This window comes from Protopterus annectens, chromosome 10.part0 (assembly GCF_019279795.1).
Source record: "Protopterus annectens isolate FY-2018-M chromosome 10.part0, PAN1.0, whole genome shotgun sequence".
NCBI lineage: Eukaryota > Metazoa > Chordata > Ceratodontiformes > Protopteridae > Protopterus > Protopterus annectens.
Window position 1 is genome coordinate 1,389,010,049 of NC_056744.1, and position 27,057 is coordinate 1,389,037,105.

Genomic DNA, 27,057 nt, shown 5'->3' on the forward strand with positions numbered 1-27,057 from the left:
CATGCAACATCACATGTACTCCTGTTTCTAAGACTTTGGTATACTGGCCGGATGTCCAGTGCTGCAGGCAGCAACTCCCTAAGGTTATGAATACTACAGCATGAGAATAGAAGGACATCACCAAGACATGTGCAGACTTCATCTGTTTTATTATTTTTATGCAAAGCAATGTATTAAAGACAGCATAGTATTCATTAAAGAAAGAAAGGAGTACAGTTCCAGATCCTGTGTGGAAATTTAGACAGCCAATAAATAACCCCCACCATACATGGAGGGAATAACATGTATAAGTGATGCACAGGTCAAAAAATGTTGAAAATGTTTTTCAGCAGAAGGGGTTTCACACATTTGTTTCCTGCACACAATTAGCCACAGCTACATTATACTTAAATATGAAAGAGGTCAGGTAAGTTTACAAATACAAAGAAAGTCTAGCTAATGCTGATGGTTGCATACTTGCAGTAGCTTCAAGTAAGATCACCATTGATGTCTTTCTATATCATGGTTGCAATATTCTTTATTATAGGGATCTCCCACCTAGGGCAGCCCGATAGTCAGCCAGCATACCAAAGCCTTATGATCTTGTATGTTCCATATGTCACACATATGCTCCCTGCACATGATGGATGGCAAAAAAGTGATGTATGGATGTAGCTACTCAGAACTTCTTTGCCACCAGTCTGAAACCCATTATCGCTCGTTGGTCTGAATGTCTTTTTGTTGTGCTTAATACCTAATCATCAGATAACTGCCTCACTAGGGTTGCTTTTTTCCTTTACTTATGTCTTGTATTTTATTTTGCTTACCTAGAGTTCATGTCATCCAAGAAGGAAAAATGTCAGTGTGGGAGGCAGATTACCCATAAGGATCATCACAAACAGTGTCTCCTTTGTTTGGGTGTTTCCCATGACCATAGCTCTTGCAGTATCTGTAAAGTTTGCTGCCTATGACACTCAGAAGCAGTTTGTCCTCCCTGGCCATTTATCTTGAAAACTGAGATACTCCCACTAGTTAAGAAGAAGGCCAAGAAGTCTCAGCCGGATTCTTTAGCTGTCTCATCTCCATTGGTCTTCCCTGTAGAAGCAGGTAATTGCTCTGTAGGCTGTTCGGCATCTACATCAGATCCCTCTGCCTCGACCCTGTCGGACGCTGGCATGGATTAATCTTTTTGCACATGTTCTGAGGCTTTGTAGGGATCTGCTCTGAATGTCAAGGGGGAACATGTTCATTATCTCAGGGGGTCCTAGACAGATTCTGCAGATGTTGGACAAGGAGGATGTTCTGGGTGCTCTTGCTGAATCTTGCCAAGGGACAGAACCTCTGGTATTTGTTAGGGTTTTTGTTCTTTCCAAGAAAAGACAAAAGACGAGGCATGTTTTGGTCCAGCCTAAGCATCTTCAAAGAGAATGGCAACAGTTTACTCAGGGCTTGTTTTCTGCCTTGATGGGCCTGAAGCCTCCCAAGGGGTTTCAGTGCCTGCTCCTCCTTAGACCTCTACCCCTTCTAAATGGCCTAGGGAACTGGATTCCTCAGATGAGGGTTCAGACTCTGATGAAGAGTCCTTCTCTTATTCTTCATGGATGCTTTCACTTTTGGCTTATGGTTCTGATGAGGAGGAGTCTATTAGCCCTGAGTTTTCTTTTCAGGAATTGTCCTTTGAGGATACAATTACTAAGATGATGGAATACTTCACAAGTGTCTGATATTCAGAGAAGATACTATGAGTTGCTTCAGGTAGATACTCCTAAACCATCTGCAGTTCCCTGTGTTGGCTGCCTGGTTAAACACTTTCATTGCTGCTTCTAAGTCTCCTGATTCTCAGCTTCCTCCTCCTAAGAAACCTGATAGGTTCTATAATGTCCCTGAGGAATGTCAATTTTTAAGTGTCAATCTGCTGATCCTGCTTCCAAGCTCTTGCCCTCCTCCAAACCTTTGCCTTCTGATAGGGATAGTAGGGCAATGGAGAGGATTGGTAAGAATGTTCACACTGCTTCTACTTTGGCCTTTAGGGACATTAATTACCAGACCCACATGACCACGTATGGTCTGGCCTTCATTGCTCAGGCTTGTCAGGTTATTTCTGACCTCTCTAATTCTGAATGCAAATATTCTGCCTTATCTATTTTAGGATCTACTTCACAAGGAGCACACCACTCTATCAAGTATAGCTATGATGCTGCAGATGCCTCTTCCATGGCTGCGGGTTTTGGGTTTGTCATGAGGAATTTTTCTTGGCCTCGACTGCAGTCTTTACCTTAGGATATTAAGGCCAAGTGCTCCTTTGGATAATAATCATCTTTTTGGGACTGCTGCTGATGCTGCTGCTGACCTGTTTAAATCTCTTCAAGCCTTGCAGGACCTTAAACATATTTTTGTCTCTCCTATCCCTAAGTTCCAGAGGAATTATCTTCTAGATCTGCTTTTGTCTACAGGCAACCACTCCAGGCCTGCAGAGGCAGGAAGGGCAGTAGGCGAGCCTCCTCTGCTAAGGCTTCTCAGACTTCCGTGGCCCAGAAGTGTCCTTTATCTGAAAAAGCTGCTTCTGTTTGACAAATTGGGCCCACTTCTCTTAGACGAGGTTCCTTTTCCACTTCGGCTTTCCCACTGTCTTCACAATTGGCATCTCATCACATTAGACTCTTGGGTTATTTCTATCATCAGTCAGGGTTACTTCATTGTATGGAAGTCTCTCCCTCCTTTTTTCAGGGATTCCTCAACCTCCTCTAGAGCAACTTCCTCATTTTACAGAGGTCATAATTTCCCTGGTGAATCAAGGAACCATTCATCTTGTTCCTGCTTCCCAAGTGGGAAAGGGTTTTTATTCCAGGATGTTCCTGGTTCATCGAAAGAAGGGCACTTGGAGATCTATTCTGGATCTCTCTCTGTTAAACATCTTTCTCAAAGTCCCCTCTTTTTGGATGCTTACTCTTCAAACCCTGTTTCCTCTTTTATTCCCCTAGGTTTTTCTGATGTCTTTGGATCTGAAGAATTCTTTCCTTCAGATCCATATTCACTCTCTTTTCAGGAAGATGTTTACATTTCTGTCTCTTCCTTTCATTTTCAGTTCTCAGCTTTGCCCTTTGGCCTCTCTACTGCCGCAAGGGTATTTACAAAATACCTAGCTCCTGTGATTGCTTTCTGCAGGCTCCAAGGCATTCAGATTTTTCCTTATCTAGATGACCTGTTGCTTTAGGCACCTTTCTCATTCACCTGTTATAGGATCTAGAGTTCACTCTCACTCTTCTTCAAAGTCTGGGGCTAAGTATCAACTTCCAAAAGTCCGTCCTGACTCCCTCTCAGGATCATGTGTATCTGAAAGGGTCTACTTTACCCATTGAAAGCTCACTTGTTTGAACTGTAAGTGAGCGACTCCAGTTCAGGGAAAAGTGCATTTAAGCAAAAATGCATTTTCATGCATTACACTTTACCGAACCATGGTACAGTGGAGGTATGGGAATATACCCTTTTCCCCTCTGTGGTGCGATCTCGGAGTTGGTTTATTTAAGTAGTGGAGGTGCAGGGGGGCTTACCCCTGCAAAAATGTGTTTGTAGTGATGTGTTTGTAGTGTGTTTTATGTGTGGTTTTGTGGATCGGTAAAGTGTAATTCGCAAAAGTGCATTTTCGCTTAAATGCACTTTCGCTGATCTGGAGTCACTCACTTGCGATTCGAATAAGTGAGCTTTTTATGGGTCAAAGTAGACCCATCTGGGATGCAGGATACAGACAGTAGCAATGTTGACCTCTCTTTCACCTCCAAACTTTTGTCACCGACAGCCTTTTTTTAGTCTCTACTTCCTCTGATTGCCATTCCAGCCTAAGAGTTTCTTGGTGCGCTGGGATTCATGGCCTTGTCTATTCCAATGTTCCCTTTTGCAGGACTGCATATGCAGAAGCTTCAATGGTACCTCAGGCTGGTTTGGCTGCAGGTTTGCCACCCTCTGAATTTTAGTGTACCTCTCCTTCCTTGTATAAAGAAGGAATTCAAGTGATAGATTCAACAGTTTTGCTCTCAACCCAGGCCTGCCCTTTCAGCCTTCAGTCCCATCTCAAGAACTGTTCACTGATGTCTCAGACATAGGGTGGGGGTCTTCATGTGGTCACCTGAAAGTTGAAGGTCTCTGCCGCCCTCATCAGAAGTCAGACCATATAAACATCAAAAGAGATGAAAGCTCTGATTCTGGCCCTTCAAGTTTTTTGCCCCATGTTCTGTCCAGGTCTTTTGAAGGTGTACACAGACAGCACTACAGTGATGTGGTAAGAAAACAAGCAGGGATGCAGAAAATCCTACCTCCTCTGCAGGATGTCTCTTCAGGCTTGGGAGGTGGCTCTCAGTTATCAGTTAACTCTTCTGGCAGTGTACATTCCTTCAGAGCACAATCTAGTGGCAGTCTGTCTGAGCAGGTCAAAACCACAGGCTCATGAATGGATGCTTCACAGAGATGTGTTTCTGAACATTGCATCAGTGGGGTATTCCTCAAGTAGATCATTTTGCTCCCTCTCTTCTCTTCCAGACTGCCATGCATGGAAGACAGAACTTTCTTTTTCTTAGAAGGGGATGTTTCTTTATGCTTTACCTCCTCTTCCTCTTCTTCTGAGTCCTGCAGAAGATTCAGCTGGACTCCCCAAAAATCATGCTAGTGACTCTCTTCTGCCAAAGACAGCACTGGTTCTCCCTCTTAATGCATCTGGTCAGGGCCAATCACCAGAACTTACCTCATGGACTGGAACTCCTCACACAGGAAATGGAGCCTCTTCTCCATCCTCACTTGTCCAGTCTTCAACTGACACTGTGGTTGATAGGGTTTTGATCCCTTTCAGGCACCTCTTTTTTGAGGACATACTCAGGGGTTTTACAGCAGGCAAGAAAACCCTCAACCAAAAAATCTTACATATCCAAATGGAAAAGATTTTCTGTCTGGTGCCAAGCTTGTAACCAGGACCCTTTTTTTGGTGGGGGTCCCCTTGGTCCTCTCTTATTTGTATGAGTTGCTTCAGTCTGGCTTGGCCTATTCTTCTGTGAAGGCCCACTTGTCAGCCATTTCTGCTTGACTGCCCTTGAATCCTTCCTTGGCTTCTCGTTTTGAGGTTAAACAATTTCTTAAAGGTGTCTTGCATCTCAGGCCTCCAAGGAAACCTATTCCTCCTCCTTGGAACTTTTAAGTTTGTTGTGGAAAAATTGATTCAGGCTTCTTTTGAGCCTGCAGACTCTGCTCTGTGCAACATTGTACCTGGAAGACTGTTTTGTTGCTGGCTCTTACTTCTGCTCGGAGGGTTTCTGAACTCCAGGACTTCATGGTCATTCCTTCTTTTTTGTTTTTTTTTCCCCACAGGGACAGGGTGTCTCTTTGTACTAATCCTTCTTTTATGACCAAGGTAGTAAAGGAATTGTAATTGAATCAGTCAGTACAACTTCCTTCTTTTTCCCCTTCTGCACAGTCTGCTAGTGAGAGTATCTTGCATACCTTGGACTTGCACAGACAGCTCATGTACTATTTGGATAAAACTAAGGCCATTTTTAAGTCTGCCCAGTTTTTTGTTTCCTTTCATCCCAAGACATTGAGTTTGCCTGTTTCTAAGCAAACCATCTCCTTCTGGACATCTAAGGTAATTTCACTGTGTTATTCTTTTCATAGCAAATCTTTGCTACTTCTGTTAGAGCTCATTCCACTAGGGCTGCTGCTTCTTCTGGTGCTTTCTTCATGGGTTTAGACACCAATTTCATCCCTAAATCTGCTACTTGGTCATCAATTCATATCTTTACTAAAGATTATAAGTTGGATATGGTTTCTAGGGTCAGAGCAGGATTTGCTAAAATTCTTATGGGTTTGTTGAGGGCTCCTCTCAGCCTTCCATCTCCCATTCTCTTTCTTGAGCTTTTTTCATCTCTCTATAGTAAAGAATACTGCAACAGTGATGCAGAAAAACATAGTACAATTGTGCACAACCTTCCCATAACAGTAGATGTCTTTCTGCTCAATGTTGCAGTATTCACTCCCTCCCTTCAACCCTCTCTTGTTTGTTGTGGTTTTTGTTTTGGATTCCTTTCAGGCTGAGGGTCTCTCCTTTTTCCTTCTGCATTTTCTCCTTCTGGATGTGAATGGACTCCTTTTTCCTATGGAAACTGTTTTCTACTGGGGCAATTCAGTTCTGGGTAACAACGTCCATACATCCCTTTTATGTCCTACTTGTGCAGGGATATGTGTGACATATGGAGTATACAAGATCATAAGGTTTTTGTACACGGGCCGAATGTTGGGCTGCCTGGGTGGGAGATCCCTATAGTGAAGAATACTGCAACAGTGAAGAGAAGGACCACTAGTGTTACAGTAAGATTTACACAACTGCACTTTTTCTTTAGTCATGCTTGTTAATACTTACAGGAGGGCCATCGGGACCTCGTTCACCTGGAGCTCCAATTTTACCCTATTAAAAAAATAAACAAATGGTGGTGTTACGTTTAGTTTTAGTAAAACAAAAATAAAACAGCAACTCACTATATCATACAGTGTAAAATCTGTGAGTTTATCCAAATCCTTGCTACTTACAATTAGTCCCACAGGGCCTTGTTTTCCCGGGATGCCAACTTCTCCCTGCAGAAATATAAATTAAGGAAAGAAGTCAGTGTAAAAGTAGCATGGCAATACTGACTCCCTGTTACCCTGTTCTGATCAAACTATAATTATTCTCATCTGTCTTTCGCAGTCATATTGTAAGGAATACATGACTACTGCCACAACCCTTTCAGTTTTCCCAGAACTCCCATCTGTAATGCCATTTCTATAAAAGTGTCACTATGCCTACATATATACAATGTCACCTGCAAGAATGAAGAGCTATTATCACAGTTATTGTTGTGAAATTTCATTGACTCAATGCCATACAACAGCAATTTATTTGGTTTAGTTTGTTTACCATCCAGTATGAATACATGCTGTCAATTTGAAAAGGATATTTTGTCAGAACAGGGTATTATTATATTAAGTAGTACTGTATTTAGCATATTGCTCATTCACTACTCAGTGAAAAAAGTCACTTTTCAAACTGTTGTCAAAGTCTAGGGAATATAAATCTTAGAAAATAAGAAAAAAAAAAACACTACACTCTGCAAGCCCATTGTTTAAAAAATACATTTTCCCTTTTACTATAACCTACAGCAAAAGCAGCATTATATTTTCTTTCAATTAGGTTAGTTTAAAGTCGAACTGTTATTCTAGGCTAAATAGGTGCTATGTTTTGAGGGAAGACAAAGGGAACACGCAGCAGATGGATGTGACACTTTTATTACATTCCAATCATTATAGTGTAATATTAGTTGTAAATATCAGTATTAGGAGGACTGTGTAAGTATAAATAGTAGGAGGACTGTGTAAGTATAAGTAATAGGAGGACTGTGTAAATATAAGTACTAGGACAACTGTGTAAGTATAAATAGTAGGAGAACTGTGTAACTATAAGTAGTAAGAGGACTGTGTAACTATAAATAGTAGGAGGACTGTGTAACTATAAGTAACAGGAGGACTGCGTATGTATAAATGGTAGGAGAACTGTGTAAGTATAAACAGCAAGAGAACTGTGTGACTCTAAGTAGTAGGAGGACTGTGTAACTATAAGTAGTAGGAGGAATATGCAAATATAATTAGGAGGAGGATTGTGTAACTATAAGTTGTAGGAGGACTATGTAACTATAAGTAGTAGGAAGACTGTGTAAGTATAAATAGCAGGAGGACTGTGTAACTATAAGTAGTAGGAGGACTGTGTAACTATAAATAGTAGGAGGACTGTGTAAGTATAAATAGTAGGAGAACTGTGTAATTATAAGTAGTATGAGCAATATGCAAATATAAATAGTAGGAGGACTGCGTAAGTATAAATAGTAGGATGACTGTATAAGTATAAATAACAGGAGAACTGTGTAAGTATAAACAGCAGGAGAACTGTGTAACTATAAGTAGTAGGAGGACTTTGTAACTATAACTAGTAGGGAACCTGTGTAACTATAAATAGTAGGAGAACTGTGTAACTATAAGTAGTAGAGGGAATATGTAAATATAATTAATAGGAGGATTGTGTTACTATAAGTGGTAGAACGACTATGTAAGTATAAGTAGTAGGAGGACTGTATAAGTATAAATAGTAGGAGGACTGTGTAAGTATAAACTGCAGGAAAACTGTGTAACTATAAGTAGTAGGAGGACTGTGTAAGTATAAGTAGTAGGTGGACTGTGCAACTATAAGTAGTAGGAGGACTATGTAAGTATAACTAGTAGGAGGAGCACAGAGGTTCCTCACTAAAAGAATACAGGGTGTAAGCAAAATGTCCTATGCAGATTGCCTCAAGGCCCCATCTCTGTATTTTGTCTCCTACAGGCTTTTGAGGGGAGATCTATGCCTGGCATACAGGGCATTGTCAGACCCCACTCTGATGGACCTCCTGCATATCCACAAAACAAACAGCACTAAAATTACCCATTCTAAAGACTTAAACCTTGCCTGTGATATAAACAGGACCTGCAGAAGAGATAGGTATGTATCCCAGAGACTACTCCATGTATGGAACAGGCTCCCCATCCATGTAAAGCAGAGTTCCTTCCCTAACCCAATTCAAGTGCAACTTGGGCAATTGGATGGGGAACCAGAAATTAATCCCTGGTTTGGCGCCTATGTCTCTAATGGATGCAGGTAACCTGTAAAAGGTTCATCTCCCAGGCTTATGCTTAAAATTGTGTAGGGTATCAGAACTTGTCAGAGATTTGGGATGCATGGCTAGGCTTATAAAGGCCCTTGCGGTTGTTAGCCTAGTAAACACCTATGAACCTATGACTGTGTAAGTATAAGTAGTAGGAGGACTATGTAAGTATAAGTAGTAGGAGGACTATGTAAGTATAAGTAGTAGGAGGACTGTGTAGGTATAAGTAGTAGGAGGATTGTGTAACTATAAGTAGCAGGAGGACTGTGTAACTATAAGTAGTAGGATCACTGTGTAACTATAAATAGTAGGAGGACTATGTAAGTATAAGTAGTAGGAGGATTGTGTAACTATAAGTAGCAGGAGGACTGTGTAACTATAAGTAGTAGGAGGACTGTGTAACTATAAGTAGTAGGAGGACTATGTAAGTATAAGTAGTAGGAGGATTGTGTAACTATAAGTAGCAGGAGGACTAAGTGACTTTAAGTAGCAGGAGGACTGTGTAACTATAAGTAGTAGGAGGACTGTGTAACTATAAGTAGTAGGAGGATTGTGTAACTATAAGTAGCAGGAGGACTGTGTAACTATAAGTAGTAGGAGGACTAAGTAACTATAAGTAGTTGGAGGACTGTTGTGTGGCATTGGAGGTTTCCATCATTCCTGATGAGAAAGCTAACTTTCAATTCCAACTTCATAGATAGTATCACTTCACTAATCACAAGCCTTAGCCATTCTACAACTCCCAACAATCTAGATAACTCAACTACCTCCAGCCAATATCCAACAATTCCACCTCTCTCTTTTCAACCTGTTCCCACATCACTAATTCATAGACTTCTCCTTAAACTTAAACCATGCTCATGTTCGTCAGACAACTTTCCACCAGAATACTTAAAACTTGCTGCAGACTTCATCGCATTTCCAGTTAGCATCCTTATTAACCAGTCCATCTTTGAATCTTATGTCCCAGCCCTCTGGAAAAAAAATCTATCATAACCCCTTTACACAAAAGAGGGAAATCCACCAAATTTACAAACTAAAGACCCATCTCCATCCTCTCACCACTTTCCAAACTACTTGAAAAATACATACATATTCAATTGCTTAACCACCTCATCCATTATAATCTACTTACACCCACCCAGAATGGCTTCAGGCCATCCCATAGTACCACAACAGTTCTTATGTCTTTCACAGACCTAGTTAATAAGTCTAGGGATTCCAACCTACACACATCCAATATATTGTTAGACCTGTCAAAGGCCTTTCACATAGTCTCACACAAAAAAACTACTTCAGCAAATGACAGCAGTAGGTTGCTCTCTAACCTCCACACAATGGTTTAGTAGTTACTTAAATAATAGACAACAGTGTGTACAATGGTTAGGCTGCCTATTACAATACCAAATGAACAAAACAGGAGTCCCACAGGGGTCCATCCTAGGACCCCTCCTCTTTAATATATTCATTAATAACCTTCACACAACCTGTCAACATAGCACTTTAATTCAATATGCCGAAGATTCAACTATAATCACCTCGTCTGACAATATCCCTGATCAACTGAAAAAAACTCAGAGCACATTTACCTCCATAGAGTCAATGTTAAACAACACACAACTATTGCTTAACCCTAACAAAACCAAACTGTTACTTTTCTCTCCCAAAACCAACATATTAGAATTCAAAGTATATTTCCATATCAATACTGAGATAGAAATAGTTACTAATGCCAAATTACTAGGAGTCACCATAGATACCCTGTCATATGACCAACACATTCTTAATGCCATAAAAAAAACCTCACTTCAAACTAGGACCTCTCTACAGACAAAAAAACTTCCTGGACCCAAACTCTAAGAAAACTCTGGCAAATACCTATCTTATCCCCTTCCCTTCTCTACGGTGCTCCCATATTCACTAACCTGCATGTCTCTCTCAAAACTAAACTTCAGTCTTGTTACTATAAAACTGCAAAATTTGCCACTAACTCATCCTACCGTACCCATCACTGCAACGCTCTCAAGGAGCTAAACTGGCTGGAATTCCCCCATTATCTCAACCACCTACAACTAACTACAGCACAAAAAAAATATATAAGCCTGATAGCTGCCCAGTCTTAAAATGCATCCTCCACACCTACTGTCCCACTAGAACTCTCCACTCAAATAATAAGCAACCTATAGACGTATACAAACCTAAAAAAAGAGCAGGTGTTGTTGTTTTTTATTATTTCTTTGTGCAATATATACTTGTAAGATATATACCCTTTAAACTGCTATACTGAAATATTGTAAGCTCTAAACTATTTGGTTGCATCTTTTGATTATCTAATGTATTATCTAATATATTGTATCATTATACTGTATTATATGTTAATAACTGTACTGGAGCATTTCTCCCCGGCCCTCCACTGAAAATGGGTCCCTGACCCAGTTGGACTTTCCTAGTTATCAAATGTCAATAAATAAATAAATAAATAAGAAATAAATTAATTAATTAATTTGAAGATTATTGATTCTTGTTAAGTATCTGGTGTATAAATGGAGGTGGTTTTTAGTCATAAAACTTGTTCCTTGAAGGCAAAAGGCAGAGGTACCAGAATACATTGTTGGTGACCAGTATTCCTTGAAGTCAGCATGGTTCCTGTGTTGTGGTGAATTTTTGAGTTGTATTTTTAGTTTTGGTAAGTTATCAGGATAAAAAAAAATATAGAAGATAAAACTCAAATAATGGGGCAAGCTTAGGAGAAGCAAGGGGAACCTTAGCAGATATAAGTGAAAAGGGAAGAGAAGAAGGCACTATTTGGATGTGTGGCTGAAAGATAAGTATTACGAATCTTAGAAAGTAACTTTTGAAAAATTAGTTAAGAAACTATGTAAAAACATGTATAACTGGAAGTTTCTAGTGTTAGATTTGGAGCAGAGAGTGTAGATAGTTGACCCTACTTATTATAAGTTCAACAGTATTTTGGCATCCTTTTAGTGTAACGCAAGAAGGTATGCTTAGGCAAAAGACTGGGTACTTAATCTGGGTGGGAGAAAGTCCCCTAGTGAGGTGAAATAGAATGATATTACCTAAAGAGAAAAGGGCTTACGGGTACCAGATATTAGACAATATATAAAAGCAGTGAAGTTGACATTTTTAACCAGAATTCAGTTTTCTGGTTGTGAAGTGGAGTGGTTAAAATGATGAGTAAATTAAAAACACTGAATTCCAAGATACAATATTTCTGAAGCTCTGTGGGGCAGACATGTATAAGTAGGACACTTGCAGTCAGGAAGTTATGAAAATATTTCAACCAAACGTCTGCTAGGAATGGAGAGATGGTGGGATGAGAAATTATCTGTTTGGACAAGAACAAAAGTAATAGATGTACAATCAGGAGATGAGGGAGTAGGACACTGCAGATTAAGCAATGGGATCAGTTAACTGAAAGGGAAGAAATATTAAATTAGAAAAAGATTTAAGCTTCTGGATGGGCTTTTCTTGAGTTTTGCCATGTTAAGGAAACAACTGAAGAGGCTACCTTGGATGGGTAGGAATTAACAAAATTGACCTATACCCATATACTGGATAGTGGAGGTGAGAAAGGAAGGGATAGTGAGAAAGAGTTTAATTTCAAAATTACACAAAATTTTAGGGAAGTAGTAGTCACAGGAGGTGGATATAACTAGAAAGGAGTGGTTCCAAGCCTAAACCGTTAAGTTGAAAATCTGGAAAATTAATTGGAAAGCTACTAAGTTAACAAAATTTAGAATCCTGAACTATCTTCATAAATACTGTTATACTAAAGGCTGAATAATATGTTTCAAGAGGTAAGTAAGGAATGGTTGAGGTGCAGGAGAAGAGAAAGGTGGAGGTGAATGGAGACACATTTTCCTGGCTTGTCAGGCATTGAGGGATTGGAAAGAGGAGGTAAGTCAGATAATAATGGAGGGGGGGTCTGTGTGACAGAAAGTAGAAAGTAAGGCATAGTTGACAGAATTCTTGTTGATGATAGATTATGGTTTGAAGGAGTTTGGGCAATGAAGTAGAGGCAGAAAAAAAAGGCAGTGACTAAGAGGTGGAAATCCGCAGAGAGAGACCTATAATTGAGGAAGTTGTGCATTTAGTTGAGAAACTGAAGGAAGTTGGGAAAAAGCAAATAGAGGAAGAGGCACGTGGGCATATAAAAATGATTCCCTTGGTTTATATATATTGAGCAGATGGCAGACAGAGCCTGTGATGTAGAAACAATTTTGCAGTAGTTCTGGTGCAGAGGGGAATGGAACTAGGTATTAGAATGGTTTAAACACTCAGTGGGAATTAGCAGAATTCAGTATGCCCCTAAAGGCTGTACAGTTATTTTAAGAAATTTGCATTTCCCTTTTTTCTTTTTAGTTTAAAAGTGTGCTGTTCTTAATTGAAATTTTAAAATAGCTTGTAAATTGCAATAAGCAGTGTCAAAATATTTGTGCTTTCTAGTTGTTCTTAACTGAAATGTTAAAATAACTTAGAAATTGCAAATAGCAGTACTGACATACCTGTGTTTTTTAGTTGTGACTTGGGAGTTAGGTTGCCGTTTTATGCCATTGTTCAAATCTCTTGAAAGTTATTTTATATATATATATATATATATATATATATATATATATATATATATATATATATATATATGGGATCCGTACAGCTGCTCATCTGCATCTTTCACTGAATCCCAATTTGGTGAGCATGCTTGCGCAAAAGTGCTGTTGACCGAAGCAGCACGCTTGCGTAAGTATGCTTGTTCCGGTTGTACTACTGTGCGGTAAGGGAAAATTTCCTTTTCCCCACTGTAGTGCAACCTCAGAGTGAAAATATTAAAGTAGGGGGGTGCACCCACATCGGGGGGGGGGGCAGGAGGGCTTGCCCCCCTGCACTCAAGTAGATTTTGTGTTTTTTTTTTTTAACATACTTTAATGAAAGCACTTTTTCGATGAAAGCGCTTTCGTTAAAGTGTGTTTGGAGGTAATGGATTCGGGCTTTTGATCTTTTGATCAAAACTCCTAGATCCATATATATATATATATATATATATATAGATATATATATATATATATATATATATATATATATATACATAGATATATATATATATATATATATATATATATATATATATATATATAATGTTGAAAAAAAGCCTGGTAGGAAGCATAAAGAAAGGGAAGAAAGACTTTCTTTAGATATGTGGGGAAAAAGGAAGTAAGGAAGTCAATTAACTTTTGCACATCAGAAGCTTAAAGAAGAAAAGGAAAATGAGGGAATATTAAATGAATATTTCTATTCAGTGATCACCAAAAAAGAAGTACATGTTACCCATCTTGAAAAGAAGAACAATAAATGTGAGTTAGAAGATAGAAAAGAAAGTAAATGAAGAGATACTGGCTTAAAGAAGTTGAGTGAGTTTGCCAGAGGAAACTAAAAAAGCTTGAGATATCTGGAGTGAGAACAGGGGAAGGGGAGGGACAGCTGCTGTACATTAGCTATATCAGTCACGCAGGCCAGAAAGATTCATGTTCTCCTGCTACTATTTTATGATGTGCATAAAGTACATAACTTCTTTACTTAATGAATGTTACACAATCTGATATAACAAATCAATGCGTGTGTAACTGCTAATTTCTCTGCCTCCCATTCTAGTTCATTTTACAGTTTGCTTCATAAACAGCATTATTTATTAATATAAAATTATATACTAACCTGACAACAAAGGATGAATGAATGAGTGTATATATATATATATATATATATATATATATATATATATATATATATATATATATATATATATATATATTTGTTTTGTGTCTTTCGGCTTTTCCCGGTTAGGGGTCGCCACAGCGGAACTCCGGTCCGCTAATGATTGGCAGTAGACTTTCACATGCTGGCTTCCCGGGCCTAATGCACAACCTTCACTGAAGGAACGCCCATTCACAGATATCGACACACAGAAGACGCTCTAACTGAGAATCAAACGGGAAACGTCTAACTGTGAGGCGACAACGCTACATACATATATATATATATATATATATATATATATATATATATATATACATATGTAGCTAGACAGATAAAAATGTATAAACATATAAACATACTAGCTTGCATATTAATTAGTTGTTTGACTTCATTATAATAGGGTTTGTTGAGACTGCCTACTATGGTCTTGCAGATTTAAAACTGACAAAGAAGATGTCCTGTTGTGCTTTTCCATAAACAGAAATTCTCTGCAATAATTTAATATTAATTACCTTAATTCCCTGCGGCCCCTGTTCTCCTGTGGGTCCTTCTGATCCAGTTGGTCCCTGAAATAAAATGGTCTTTGTTAGTTAATAAGTAACACACAGATGCTACTTAATGACATTTACAGAGTTATTAAGCAGCAGGCACTCAACATCCCTTAACACTGCAACTAAGCAAGTAGAAATACCTAGAGGGTAAGTGATAGTGGGCAATAATTTGTGATCCTGAGGCATTCTGAGGACTGATGCCAAACTCAGAGGTGTTCATTGCCTTTGGATGGTCTGTTATTGCCTACTGCTACCCACCTGCACTCTATTAATATGGTTAGAAAATGGACTATCATTTAAGATGTTTTATTGTTACTGCATATAATTACTTTTTATATTTCTGATATAGAATCTAGTTACAGATTACATGACACAACTTTTGCTGGAGGAAGAATTTTAGACAAGAATTGTAAAAGTGTCAAACAAATCAACAGGGTGTTCATTTTGCAGTCAAGACAATACTTTACTGGCCCATAAAAAATACTATAATAATACGGACAAAGACATGCTGATTAAGGGAGGGATCATTTTTCTTTAGCTTTTTTCAAAAACAGATCAAAGGTGATTGATTCCTCAGGGTGGTTCCAAGAAAGATATTCAAAATCCCAATAAAAATGTCTTAATAAGTCAAGAAGTTATCTTTTCTGTTCCTGAACTGGATGGCTCACTAGGAAGATCATGCATCCAGCTCTACGTTTTATCAGGCAGGAGAAGGAATGTCATACACGTGTTGAATGACATGTTTCAGAAGGTCAGAGGTCACACCTGCAAATTGGTGAGTAATCTAACTTTTCTGAGGAAATCTCGTTCGGCACACAATTAGTATGTGAGATGCTCTCAATCAATGAAGTGCTTGCAATAAGTTGTACTAAGAAAAAAACATGAAAGTTAAAAAGAAGTTATGTACTCACCATAACATTCCATGTGAGTTGTTCATCTCACCTTCATTCTTACAGATGGGTTCGGAGCCGATCCTCGGCTCCGAGTCGGCCACCTACAAAGCTCAAGGTCTTCAGACAACTTGAGGCCAAGTCCCATGATGCACATGGAGTTACCTCAGATCTTGTTTGCTGCATATAATAATACTATGTGTCATTCTATCACTCTTTAGGAGAAAACCATAGAAAGACTGAGCAACCAGGAAAAATCTAGTATCTCGGTCCTCGAAAAACCATGGAGGGGGTAGGAGGGTGGGAAGTAAGAATGAAGGCGAGATGAACAACTCACATGGAACGTTATGGTGAGTACATAAATTCTTTATGTGAAGTTGTTATATCTCGCCGTTCATTCTTACAGATGGGTAGCGTCCCAAGCACCATCTTTCTCGGGTGGCTAACGGGAGTATGTTTTTTAGGACAGTAGACCCAAAGGAGGCCCTGTCCCTGGAGGCCTTGTCAACTTTGTAATGAGTGATAAAGGTATGAGGTTTTGACCAAGTGGCTGCTGCACAAATGTTGTCTATAGGAAGCCTAGCAGAAAAGGCAGAAGATGTGGACACTGCTCTGGTAGAATGAGCCTTAATTTTGTGTTGTAAGGGCATATTAACAGCTGAATAATCAAATGTGATACAATCAGATAACCATTTAGACAGTGTTCTTTTTGCCACTGGCATACCTCTTCTGGAATTTGAAAAGGAAACGAAAAGCTGTTCTGATTTTCTGAACTCCTTTGTTCTATCCAAGTAAAATCGGAGCTGTCTATGAACATCAAGCCTGTGCAGCAAATCTATGATTTGGTTAAAGTTAGTTTCAGTACAAACTTTGGGGAAGAATGAAATTGTAAGCAGGGACACTCTGTCAGCATGGAAAATCAAATAAGGAGGCTTTAAGGACAAGGCCTGAAGCTCTGACACTCTATGGGCAGAAGTGATGGCTATTAAAAAGATAGTCTTCCATGACAAATATTTCAAATTGCATGAGGAAACTGGTTCAAAAGGTGGGAGAATAATCCGTGAAAGCATAAAATTTAGATTCCACGGAGTATAAGGGGATTTTACAGGTGGTCCGAGATGAAAAGTCCCTTTGAGAAAGGCTTTGGATAGTTTGTGTGACATTACGTTTAATCCTTCAAAGCCAAAGTGAAAATAAGAGATAGCAGCAGGTTGAACCCGAACTGTTGCTGCTGTAGCTCCTTTACTGAAAACCATAGTCAAAAACTCTAATATGGTGGCAATAGGGGCTTGGTAGGGATCAATGTTATTTTGAGAGGCCCACATAGAAAATCTTTTCCATTGCTAAGATATAGTTTCCCAGTAGAGGACTTATGAGAAGTTATCAGTATCTGCTGCATTTCATATAACAGGTTATGGAACCTGGCTATGTTAGTAATTGGAGCAACCAAGCTGTCAATTTCAGGGACTAAAGAGAGGGATGAAAATCCCCTGACGAATGTGTCAGAAGATCTGGAACTGGGTCCAGAATCCAAAGGTCTTCTAATTGATGAAGTCAAAGGAAGGGGAACCAAATCTGACGAGGCCAATGAGGGGCTATTAGAATGATGGTCCTTCCCAGGACTTTTGCTTTCTGTAATACTTTGGGTATCAAGGGAATTGGTAGGAATGCATAGAGGAGATCTGGAGGCCAATTGTGTATGAGTGCGTCCCTTGAGGCTTCTCCCGGAGGGGGAATCAGGGAAAAGTAGCTTCTGCATTTCGTGTTCATGTGGTTGGCAAAAAGGTCGCAGCAAGGCTGGCCCCACCTGTGGAAAATTCTCTCCGCTATCTCTTTCTTGAAGGACCACTCGTGAGGCAACAAAATTGCCCTGCTCAGTTTGTCTGCTATCACGTTGGATTTCCTCGGGATGTGTGTTGCTAACAGAAAGCGTTGGGTGGATGTAGCCCACTGCCATACTCTTACGGCATCGCGACAAAGGGGGTAGGACCTGGTTCCTCCTCGTTTGTTCAAGTACCAGACCACTGACATGTTGTCCGTCTGAATTGCAATTGTTCCCAGAGGAAGAGAATCCTGGAAGTACTGTAACGCTAAAAGTACCGCTCTCATCTCCAGGATATTGATATGCACATGTGTCTCCTGTTCAGTCCATGTGCCTTGGGCTGTTCTTCCCCGAAAATGCCCCCCCACCCTATCAGGGAAGCGTCCGTGGTCACTGTGGCCGCTGGTGGGGGTTTGACAAAAGGACGCCCTATCATTACATGAAGAAAGGTCAACCACCACTGAAGATTCTTTTTGCATGTGTTTGTGATCATTATGAGATGAGACAGTGGAAGCTCTTGGAAAGACCATTAAGTGAATAACAGCCATTGCAGAATCCGCATGTGAATGCGACCCAACGGTATCCCTAATACTGCAGATGCCAGCATGCCTAACAGTTTTAGTACTTCTGATGCTGGAGCCTTGTCTTTGCATATGATATTGTAAACCTGCTGACAGAGTAGTAAGACTCTTTCTGCTGGAAGTCTCAAAGTGGTGGTGGTAGTGTCCATTTCTGCTCCGATAAAAAACATATGTTGCGATGACAACAAGGCAGATTGTTCTGAATTTATTGTAATGCCCAGATGACTGCAGAGAGAAAGAGTGGACTCCCTGGCTTGTATAAGCTGATGCCTGGTGGAGGCGGTGAGGAGCCAATCGTCTAGGTACGGAAACACCTGGAATCCTAAACGCCTCAGGTGAGCCGTGACCACTGCCATACATTTGGTAAACACTCTGGGGGCTGTTGTGAGACCAAAGGGCAGGGCTCGAAGCTGGTAATGACTGGCTCCCAGCCAGAAGCGCAGATGATCCCTGGATGGTCTGGCCATCTTTATATAGTAGTACACATCCTGGAGATCTATCAAGCATATCCAATTGTCTTTCCCTAAGAAGGGAAGTATCGGCTGAAGCGTGACCATCCAGAACTTCTCTTTCTTGACAGACCTGTTTAGTCTGCTGAGGTCCAAAATAGGTCTCCAGTCCCCTGTCTTTTTTGGAACTAAAAAGAATCTTGAGTAAGTTTCGGATCCTATCTGGTCTGCTAGGACTAGTTGGATGACTCTTTTTCTTAGCAACGTTTGGACTTCTACTGTTGCCTGGTCCCTGTAACTGGGTGGAACATCTGGGATTTTTGTTGTCAATGGAGGGGGTGTGGTGAAAGGAATGAAATATCCTCTGGAAACTATACTTTGTACCCAGTTGACGTTTGTTATTTTGAGCCAGGCATCTGGATAAAAAGAGAAGCGACCCCCAACTGCCTCTAGAGTAGGACAGTTGGGCCTCCTTTCAGGAACACTGGTAGGGCTTCCCAAAGAACTGTTCTCTGTTACCCTGGTTTTGCAGACCCCTTCTGCTGCGAGGGTAGTGTCTTCCATTATTGCCCCCTCCTCTGCCCCTGGAGGGGGGTTCACCACGTGTGTCCTGAAAGGCTCCTTGGGCTTTTAGGAACCATATCTTTCCTCCCCTTTGACCCTTGGGGTAGGGTCTGGTAGGGGTGGAAAAATGGACTCCGACAGCAGACAGAGTCTTTCCTTCCTGCTCACACCTGGTTAAAGTTTCCTTAACTTTGGGCCCAAAGAGAAACAAGCCATCAAAAGGGGAGCTGACAAAGGATGACTTAAAGGGCTCTGTGAAGGAACACAAGCACATCCAATTCCTGTACCCGCTGCCCTACTCATTCCATTAGCTGCATATAAAATGAGGCACATGGACGAGTTCACTATGGAATTGAGGGTAACAAGCTGGGAGGCGAGTTTGTCTGAAGCTCATGCAGCTACTGTACCCTGAAGAGTATCTCCAAGCACTTTTAGGAGATCTCTTTGCAGTCTCAAAAAATGAGTGAGATAGTTCAGTGAACGCAAGGCAAAAGTCGCTGAAATGTATGTGTCCAAACCCAAGAGTGCAGGTAGCTTGGAGAGAAAAAAGACAAACTTGAACTGTATATGTGCTTCCTGTATCTATCCATGATCCTAGAATCTCTGCTAGGAGGATGGACAGAGGAAGAAGTTTCCGACATCTCCTTTTTGGTGGCTGCTGCCACCACCATGGCATCAACAGGCATTCCCTTGGTAAGAAAAGACTTTTTCTGGGGGGCAGAAATAAATTTATTAGGCCTCCTGGGGACAGTCTCCATGGTGTCCGGAGACTCCCACGCCCTTCGTGAGACCAGCTCCATGAGCTCATTGAAGGGCGGAGACACCCAAGAGGTGGAGGGTTGAGACCCAAAAGCCTTCAGGAGAACCGACTCATCTTCAGTAGGGTTGGTGGACTGCCAGTCACCTCTCTTCCTAAGGATTTCTAATATCTCAGCAAATGAGATATCCTCAGAAGGGGACTGTGGGGACCCTTCTGATTCATCCAAGTAGATATCGGATGTGAGAGACTCCTGTGGGGAGTCTAAGTGCTTCCTCTTACAGATTCTCTTCCTGGGAACCTCATCAGTGGGAACTTCTGGTGAGGTCTTGGAAGAGCAGGGGCCACCTAATGGGGCTTCCTGTGGCTCTGGGTCTCTACACTTAGAAAGGATCTGTGAAGTAGAAGTGGACACAGGCGCTTTTGGGGAGGAGGCAGCCAGACCTGAAGTTGTAGATGTCTTAGGAGACATAACTCTCCTCATGGCTTCGAAGGCACCTCTGCTCTGATGAGAACGGACCGATGAATTCGAGGAAACCATTGATCCCCACTGCACCGGGACAGTGGGCTCCAAACCAGAGGTAGGAGCCGAGCTCATCCGAGCCCTGAGAGGCAAAGTCAGAACCGACAAGTCAGTCCGACTATCCTCCCCGGACCTGACCAGAGAGTGTCGGCTCCCAGACTCCTCGATCGGCACTGAGGACGTCCGAGTAAACAGAACCGATGGCACTCCAACAGGCATAGGTTCCGAAGGCTCAACAATCATCAAGTCTGACTCCTCCAGCTCCGAAGTACAAGGTATGGCTAGGAGGAAATTTGATGGCAATACAATCTTTGGTTCTGAAACCGCTTGGGTCGGAGGCGATAAAAATTTTGCAAATGCCGGTGCCTATAACAACTTCTGCACCACACGATCCACATCCAAATCAGAAAGGCTAATTGAGGACCGAGATGAATGGAGGCAGTGATTGAAGGATGGGTGATTTAGGTACCTCGAATACCAGTTCCAGGACTGGGGACCGGCTCCGAAAAGACAAGATGCTCAGCTCCGAAGGCTGTGGAGCCGACGTCGATGTTTTTTTGATTTTTTTACTTCTGAAGAAGTAGAAGCATTAGATGACTTTGAAGATTTACTAGACCTGTCCTGGTCACTCAAAGCTTACTGAAAGGACGGTTTGAGAAGTCCTCTATCTATCAACTTTCTCTTTCTCTCCTGAAGAACCCTGGAAGCAAAGGAATGACACATGGAGCAGCTTTCCTGAAGGTGCAAGGCTCCCAAACAATATACACAATTGACACGGCTATCTGTAAAAGACATTTTCTGTCCACATTTTGTGAAACCTGACTTAGGATGCTTATCCCTGTCCTGGTCAGACATAATGAACTATACAGTATCAAATGAAAAAACTACTGTAGCATAACAAAGACACACCCAAAAACTATTTAAATAAGCCGTGACAAAACCTATGGGCTAAATATGCTGACAAAGTGTCACTATTAAACACACACACACTTTAACTAGTTATCTAAAGTACTCTAAACAGCTAAATATATCAACATACTGTGACAACACTGTCACTGATCAAAAGCACACAAACTACTATTTCAACTACACTAAATATAACAGGCCTATAGAAAAAAAACAAAGGCCAAAGAGGTATATCTAAATATGAAAAGGCACACCAAAAGGAAAGGGAATACACACTATAAAGCTATAAAAGCTATAGAAGCTAAAAGCTAACTCTAAAGTAGAGAAATGAGTTATTTAGAAAAATTTTAGATAATAAATTTGTACTGGCCTGAGCTATGCAAGGCACCTCCGATCTACTGCAGGGGCAAACTAGATCTGAGGTAACTCCAGGTGCATCATGGGATATGGACTTGGCCTCGAGCTGTCTGAAGACCTTGAACTTTGTAGTAGACCGACTCGGAGCCGAGGCTCCGAACCCATCTGTAAGAATGAACAGAAAGATACAACAACTTCACATCTTTAGATTTACAGGGAATTGAGATTGCTCCTTCAAAGGCCAAGCCCATGAACACTTGTTTGGTTGAGACTATTTCATCAAATGAGCAGCTAATGACAGAAAATAAAATATGCTCAATATGTTAGAGAGAATTATATTAGATAGCATGGTAAGGGGGAAAAACAGTATTTCTGAGTCAACTGCCTGCTCACCTGAGTTCAACTGATCAAGCTTTATAGACTCTATCAATAAAAAAAAAAAGACATTTGATATATATGCCACATGCAGGTTATAAAGTCTGAAGGTGTACATTACATTTATCATGTCACAACAACATGTAGTTGAGAATAACACTGTTATATAAATATATGACTTCAGCAGAGCAGGAGAAGACTTTCACCATCTTCCAGTAATAAAAGCAATATAAAGTCAGTCAAGTCGCTACTGCCTGCTTAACTGTTAGAGCTATCTACCATTATTTGAGGAAAGGAAAGCCATAGCTGATTTGATTGTTGGAAAGGAAAAGTCCTGAACACATAAACATGTACACACACACACATACATATATATACTCTGTAGTTAGATACATACATACATACATATACACATACACTCACGCTCATGGCTCATTTAGTTTAACGCGGTGACTTTCTTTAGCATTTCTCTGGAAAATAAACCAAGGTTTATTTCATACCTTTTGAACCAGAAATTTTGAATGATGCATAAAAGAACCATATTCTGGTCTAGTAACAGAAAAATTTTTTTACATTCAGTAACATGTTACTCTAGGAGACTTCAACTAAAGATTCAGTGACATGTCATTCTAGTAGACTTCAGCTAAAGTAAGAAAGTAATGCCTACAAGAAATAAGTGACTCAAATGTTTGGGAATGGTTTCATATCGAGGATACCATAAGGAAAGTACAGTTGTGTACACTTACCATAAATGCAGATGTTTGAGTGTATTCACTGTTGCAGTCATCACATTTGGGTTATCCTGCCAGGGGTAGCCGTCAGTCGGCCCGAATACCAAAGGCTTAGTATTTCTGCGTCAGTTACTGTCGCTCCAGATCTGACGTCATGTCATCAGTGGTATAAAATTAGGCAGCCGACACCATTACATCCCAAATAGGGAGCTAGGTTATGGTGAAAGAACACCACCAGCAGAAAGTAAATACCAATAATTCCCTGTAAGGAGAGAGGAAGCGATAGAGAGAGAGAGAGAGAGAGAGAGACAAGGGGGATGGAGGGGGGGAACCAGGACTGCAACAGTGAATATACTCGAACATCTACATTTATGGTAAGTGTACACAACTGTACTATGTTCTTCATGTTTCACTGTTGCAGTCATCAATTTAGGTTGATTCCCAAAGCTGAAGAAAAGGGTGGAGGCAGTCAAGAAGACTGGGGGCTGGCTAGGATGCCCTGCAAGAGTGCGCTGGTAAAGTCTGCCCTGGATTTGGAGAAGATAGGCAGGTAGTAATGCTTGGTGAAGGTATGAACAGAAGTCCATGTTGCAGCCTCCAGGATGTCCCTGGTGGGGACCCCTCTGAGAAAAGCTGCAGAGGTGGAGGTTGCCCTGGTGAAATGTGTCCTGACCCCCTTTGGGGTAGTTTCCCATGCTGTTTGTAGCAGAAATTGATGCAGTGTGCTATTCATTTGGAGACTGTTTGTTTCGATATGGCCTTGGCCTCGGCCCTTGCTGTGAAGCTGACTAGCAATTGGTCAGTTTTGCTACAAGATCTAGTCCTATCCAGATAGAATCTGAGCTGTCTGTGCACATCTAGAGAGTGCAGAATCCTTTCCCCCTTGTTTTGTGGGTTAGGGAAAAAGGTGGGCAAATGAATGGATTGGTTGAGAGCCACGTTGGACACCACTTTAGACATGAAGGATGGGTTAGTCCTGAGGGAGACCCTGTCAGCATGGAAAATGATGAAGGCCTCTACAGCCATGAGTGCTTGCAGCTCTGAAACTCTTCCAGCAGAAGTGATGGCCAGAAGCAAGGCTGTTTTCCAAGAGAGGAATTTAACTCTGCTGAAGCTGCAGATTCAAAGGGGGGGGGGGGGTAGGGTGAGCTTTTCCAACACAAAGTTAAGGTCCCAAGCTGGGGTAGGAGCTCTTCTGGGTGGCTTTAAGTTGTTAGCCCCTCTTAGGAACTGTTTGATGAGAGGGTGTGAGAAGTGAGGTGGCTCTGTGGTGTAATGAGCAGAGATGGCAGAGGCATGAATTTTAATAGAAGAGAAGGATAGACCTCTGTGCAGTAGGTCTGCTAGATAATCCACGATGAGAGGTAGGGAGGGCAGTGCTGTTTCGGCTCCCTTAGCCAGGATCCAGTTGCAAAACCTCTTCCACTTGTCAGCATAGGATTTTCTAGTGCTGGGGCATCTGACCTCATGTATAACATCTAGGACTTGTTTGTGTAGGCTGGCAGCTTGAGGAGAGGTCAGGGAATAAGCCAGGCTGCCAGGTTGAGGATCTGCAATTGGGGATGCATGAATTCTCCAGTCTTCTGGGTCAGGAGTGTTGGGATCTGAGGTAGGTGTCATAGTGGCAGGGGTGACAGGCTGTGCAGCAGTGGGTACCAGTGCTGGTGTGGCCAGTCTGGGGCAATCAGGATTGCCCTTAGTTATTCCTCCCTTATTTTGAGCAATACCCTAGAAATGAGTGGTAGAGGGGGAAATGCGTAGACTGAGAGGTTTACCTAGTGGAAGGATAGAGCATCCACTTTCCAGGCCTTGCTGTGAGGTTCCCTGGTACAGAATTTGCTGAGCAGATGACTGGAGTAGGAGGCAAAGAGATCAACCTTTGGGGTGCCCCATTTCTGGGTTACAAAGGTGAAGGTTCTGTGGTCTAGCCGCCACTCGTGTGGGTCTAGCAGGTTTCTGCTTAAGTTGTCTGCCAGAGAGTTTAGGGAGCCTGGCCGGAATTGTGCTACCAGATGTAGTTGCATGGCTGAGGCCATGTGTCAAAGGGTCATGGCGAGCCTGTAGAGAGGATAAGAGTGAGTGCCTCCCTGCTTGTTGATATACCACATCACTGTGGTGTTGTCTGTTTTGATCAGTAGAGGCCCCGGGGAGAGTAGGGGTCTGAAAGCTGTCGGGGCATGCTGAACAGCTAGCATCTCTTTTTTGGTTGATGTGCAGATGTATTTGATTTGGGTTCCAATGGCCCTGAATGCACCTGTCGTCCAGGTGTGCACCCCAGGCATAGTCTGATGTGTCTGTGGTGAGGGTCTGGGTGACATGGGGTTGTGAGAAGGGAAGTTCCTTGATGTGGTTGCATGCTGCTGCCCACCAAGAAAATCTTTCCTTAACAAAGTATCATTGGACTGATAGTTTCCAGGTCTTGAGAGTGTTGACACCAAAGGCTTTTTAGGTACCATTGTAGTTTTCTCATATGCAGTCTGGCATATGGAATGAGTAGAATGCAGAAGGCCACGAACCCTAGAGCTTGCAGGATTTTCCTTGCAGATAACTGGGTTCTGGTGGCTAGTTGAGAGAAGTAGTCTGTCGGGTAGGCTTGTTTTTCTGGAGTAAGGAATGCCATCTGGGATGCAGTGTCCAGGCTTGCTCCCAGGAATACAATTTTTTGTGTGGGTACTAGTTTTGATTTCTTTTCGTTGATAGTATACCGCAGGGAGGTCAATAGGTCCTTTACAAAGGTCAGGTGCTGTAGCAGCTTTTCCTGACTGTCTGCCTGAATCAGGCAGTCATCTAAGAAGGGGTAAATGTGAATATTTCTTTGTCTGCAAAAAGCAATGGCTGGAGCCAGGCATTCTGTGAAAACTCTGGGAGCAGTGGATAAGCCAAAGGGAAGCGCAGAGAACTGAAAGTGCATAGATCCTGCCCTGAAACGTAGATATTTCCTGCAAGATTCCCTGATTGGGATGTGTACGTAGGCCACTTTTAGGTCTAGGGTGGCTAACAAAGCATCCTTGGAAAGCATAGGAAGAAGCTGCTGGAGGGTGAGCATTTTGAATTTTGCTATTACCAGAAAAGTGTTTAGAATAGATAGATTGAGGATTGGGCACCAGGTGCCCTCTTTTCTGGGTACAAGGAAGAGTCTGGAATAAAAACCTCGGCCTGTCTGCTCTGCAGGTACATGCTGTATTGCCCTCATGGAGAGCATGGAAAGGATTTGCTTTTTGGCCTCTGCCCACTGGTTTGGAGGAAGATCTGGGAACCCTTTTGGGGTTGGTAGAGTGTGGAAATAAAATTTGTATCCCTGGGACACTATGTTGAGGACCCATCGGTCATTGGTAATAGAGGCCCAGTTGTTTGCATGGAAGGAGAATTTTCCTCCTAGGGGCACAAGCAGGTGGGCAGAAATAAGGGGTGGAGGTGTAAAGTCATTGTGAGTTCTTACCATTAGGGGTGGCTTAGCTCTCCCTGTTTTTGAAGAGGAGGAACTCCATTGCTTAGAGCTCTGCATTCCCTAGGGTCTGCTGTCTGGGGGGGGGGGGTCTGCTTCCCCTGGGTCTGGGCTGAGCTGGCCTGGAGGGGGCTGGAAAGGACCAGTGCTTGCAGGGGCAATGCCTACTGAACCTCAGAGGCTGGACTTGTAAAAAGTCTTTAACTGTCTGCACAGATTTAGCTTTTTCTTCCATCTTTTTTAAGACCTCTTCTGCCTTGGTGACAAACAAATTGTCTTTGTGCAATGGTGTGTCCAATAATTTTGATTTGACATGGACTGGCAAGGTCTGTTCCTTAAGCCAAACATGCCTTCTAAGGACAGAACTAGTGACTGCTGCCCTGCAAGATGCTTCTAGGGTGTCAAAGCCACATTGCAAGATGTGCTTATGAACTTGGCTTGCAGAACGCATAAGCTCTTGTAATTCTTTATTTTCTATACAAGCAGGAAAGGAAGATATTTTTTGTTTGAGGAGTTCCATGGTATGTTGCTGATATTTCAGCATGTGGAACTGACAATTTAGTGCTCATCTGTCTAAAGCTCGGGAATCCCTGTCTGAGGGGGTGGGATTCTTAGCTAAGGTTGCATTAATTCCTTTAGGTCCTTGAGAGATG

At 41.7% G+C, this 27,057-nt stretch overlaps 1 protein-coding gene across 1 annotated transcript in view; it reads right to left on the reverse strand.

Moving 5' to 3' along the window:
- The window catches only part of COL24A1 (collagen type XXIV alpha 1 chain), a 3,617,818-nt gene that overhangs the window by 953,581 nt on the left and 2,637,180 nt on the right, over positions 1-27,057 (reverse strand). Inside the window, exons 29-31 of the mRNA XM_044086026.1 lie at positions 14,966-15,019; positions 6,547-6,591; positions 6,380-6,424 (exon numbers count right to left, since the gene is read on the reverse strand). Of these exons, the coding sequence (XP_043941961.1) occupies positions 6,380-6,424; positions 6,547-6,591; positions 14,966-15,019 (144 nt within the window). The remainder of the gene's footprint in view (positions 1-6,379; positions 6,425-6,546; positions 6,592-14,965; positions 15,020-27,057) is intronic.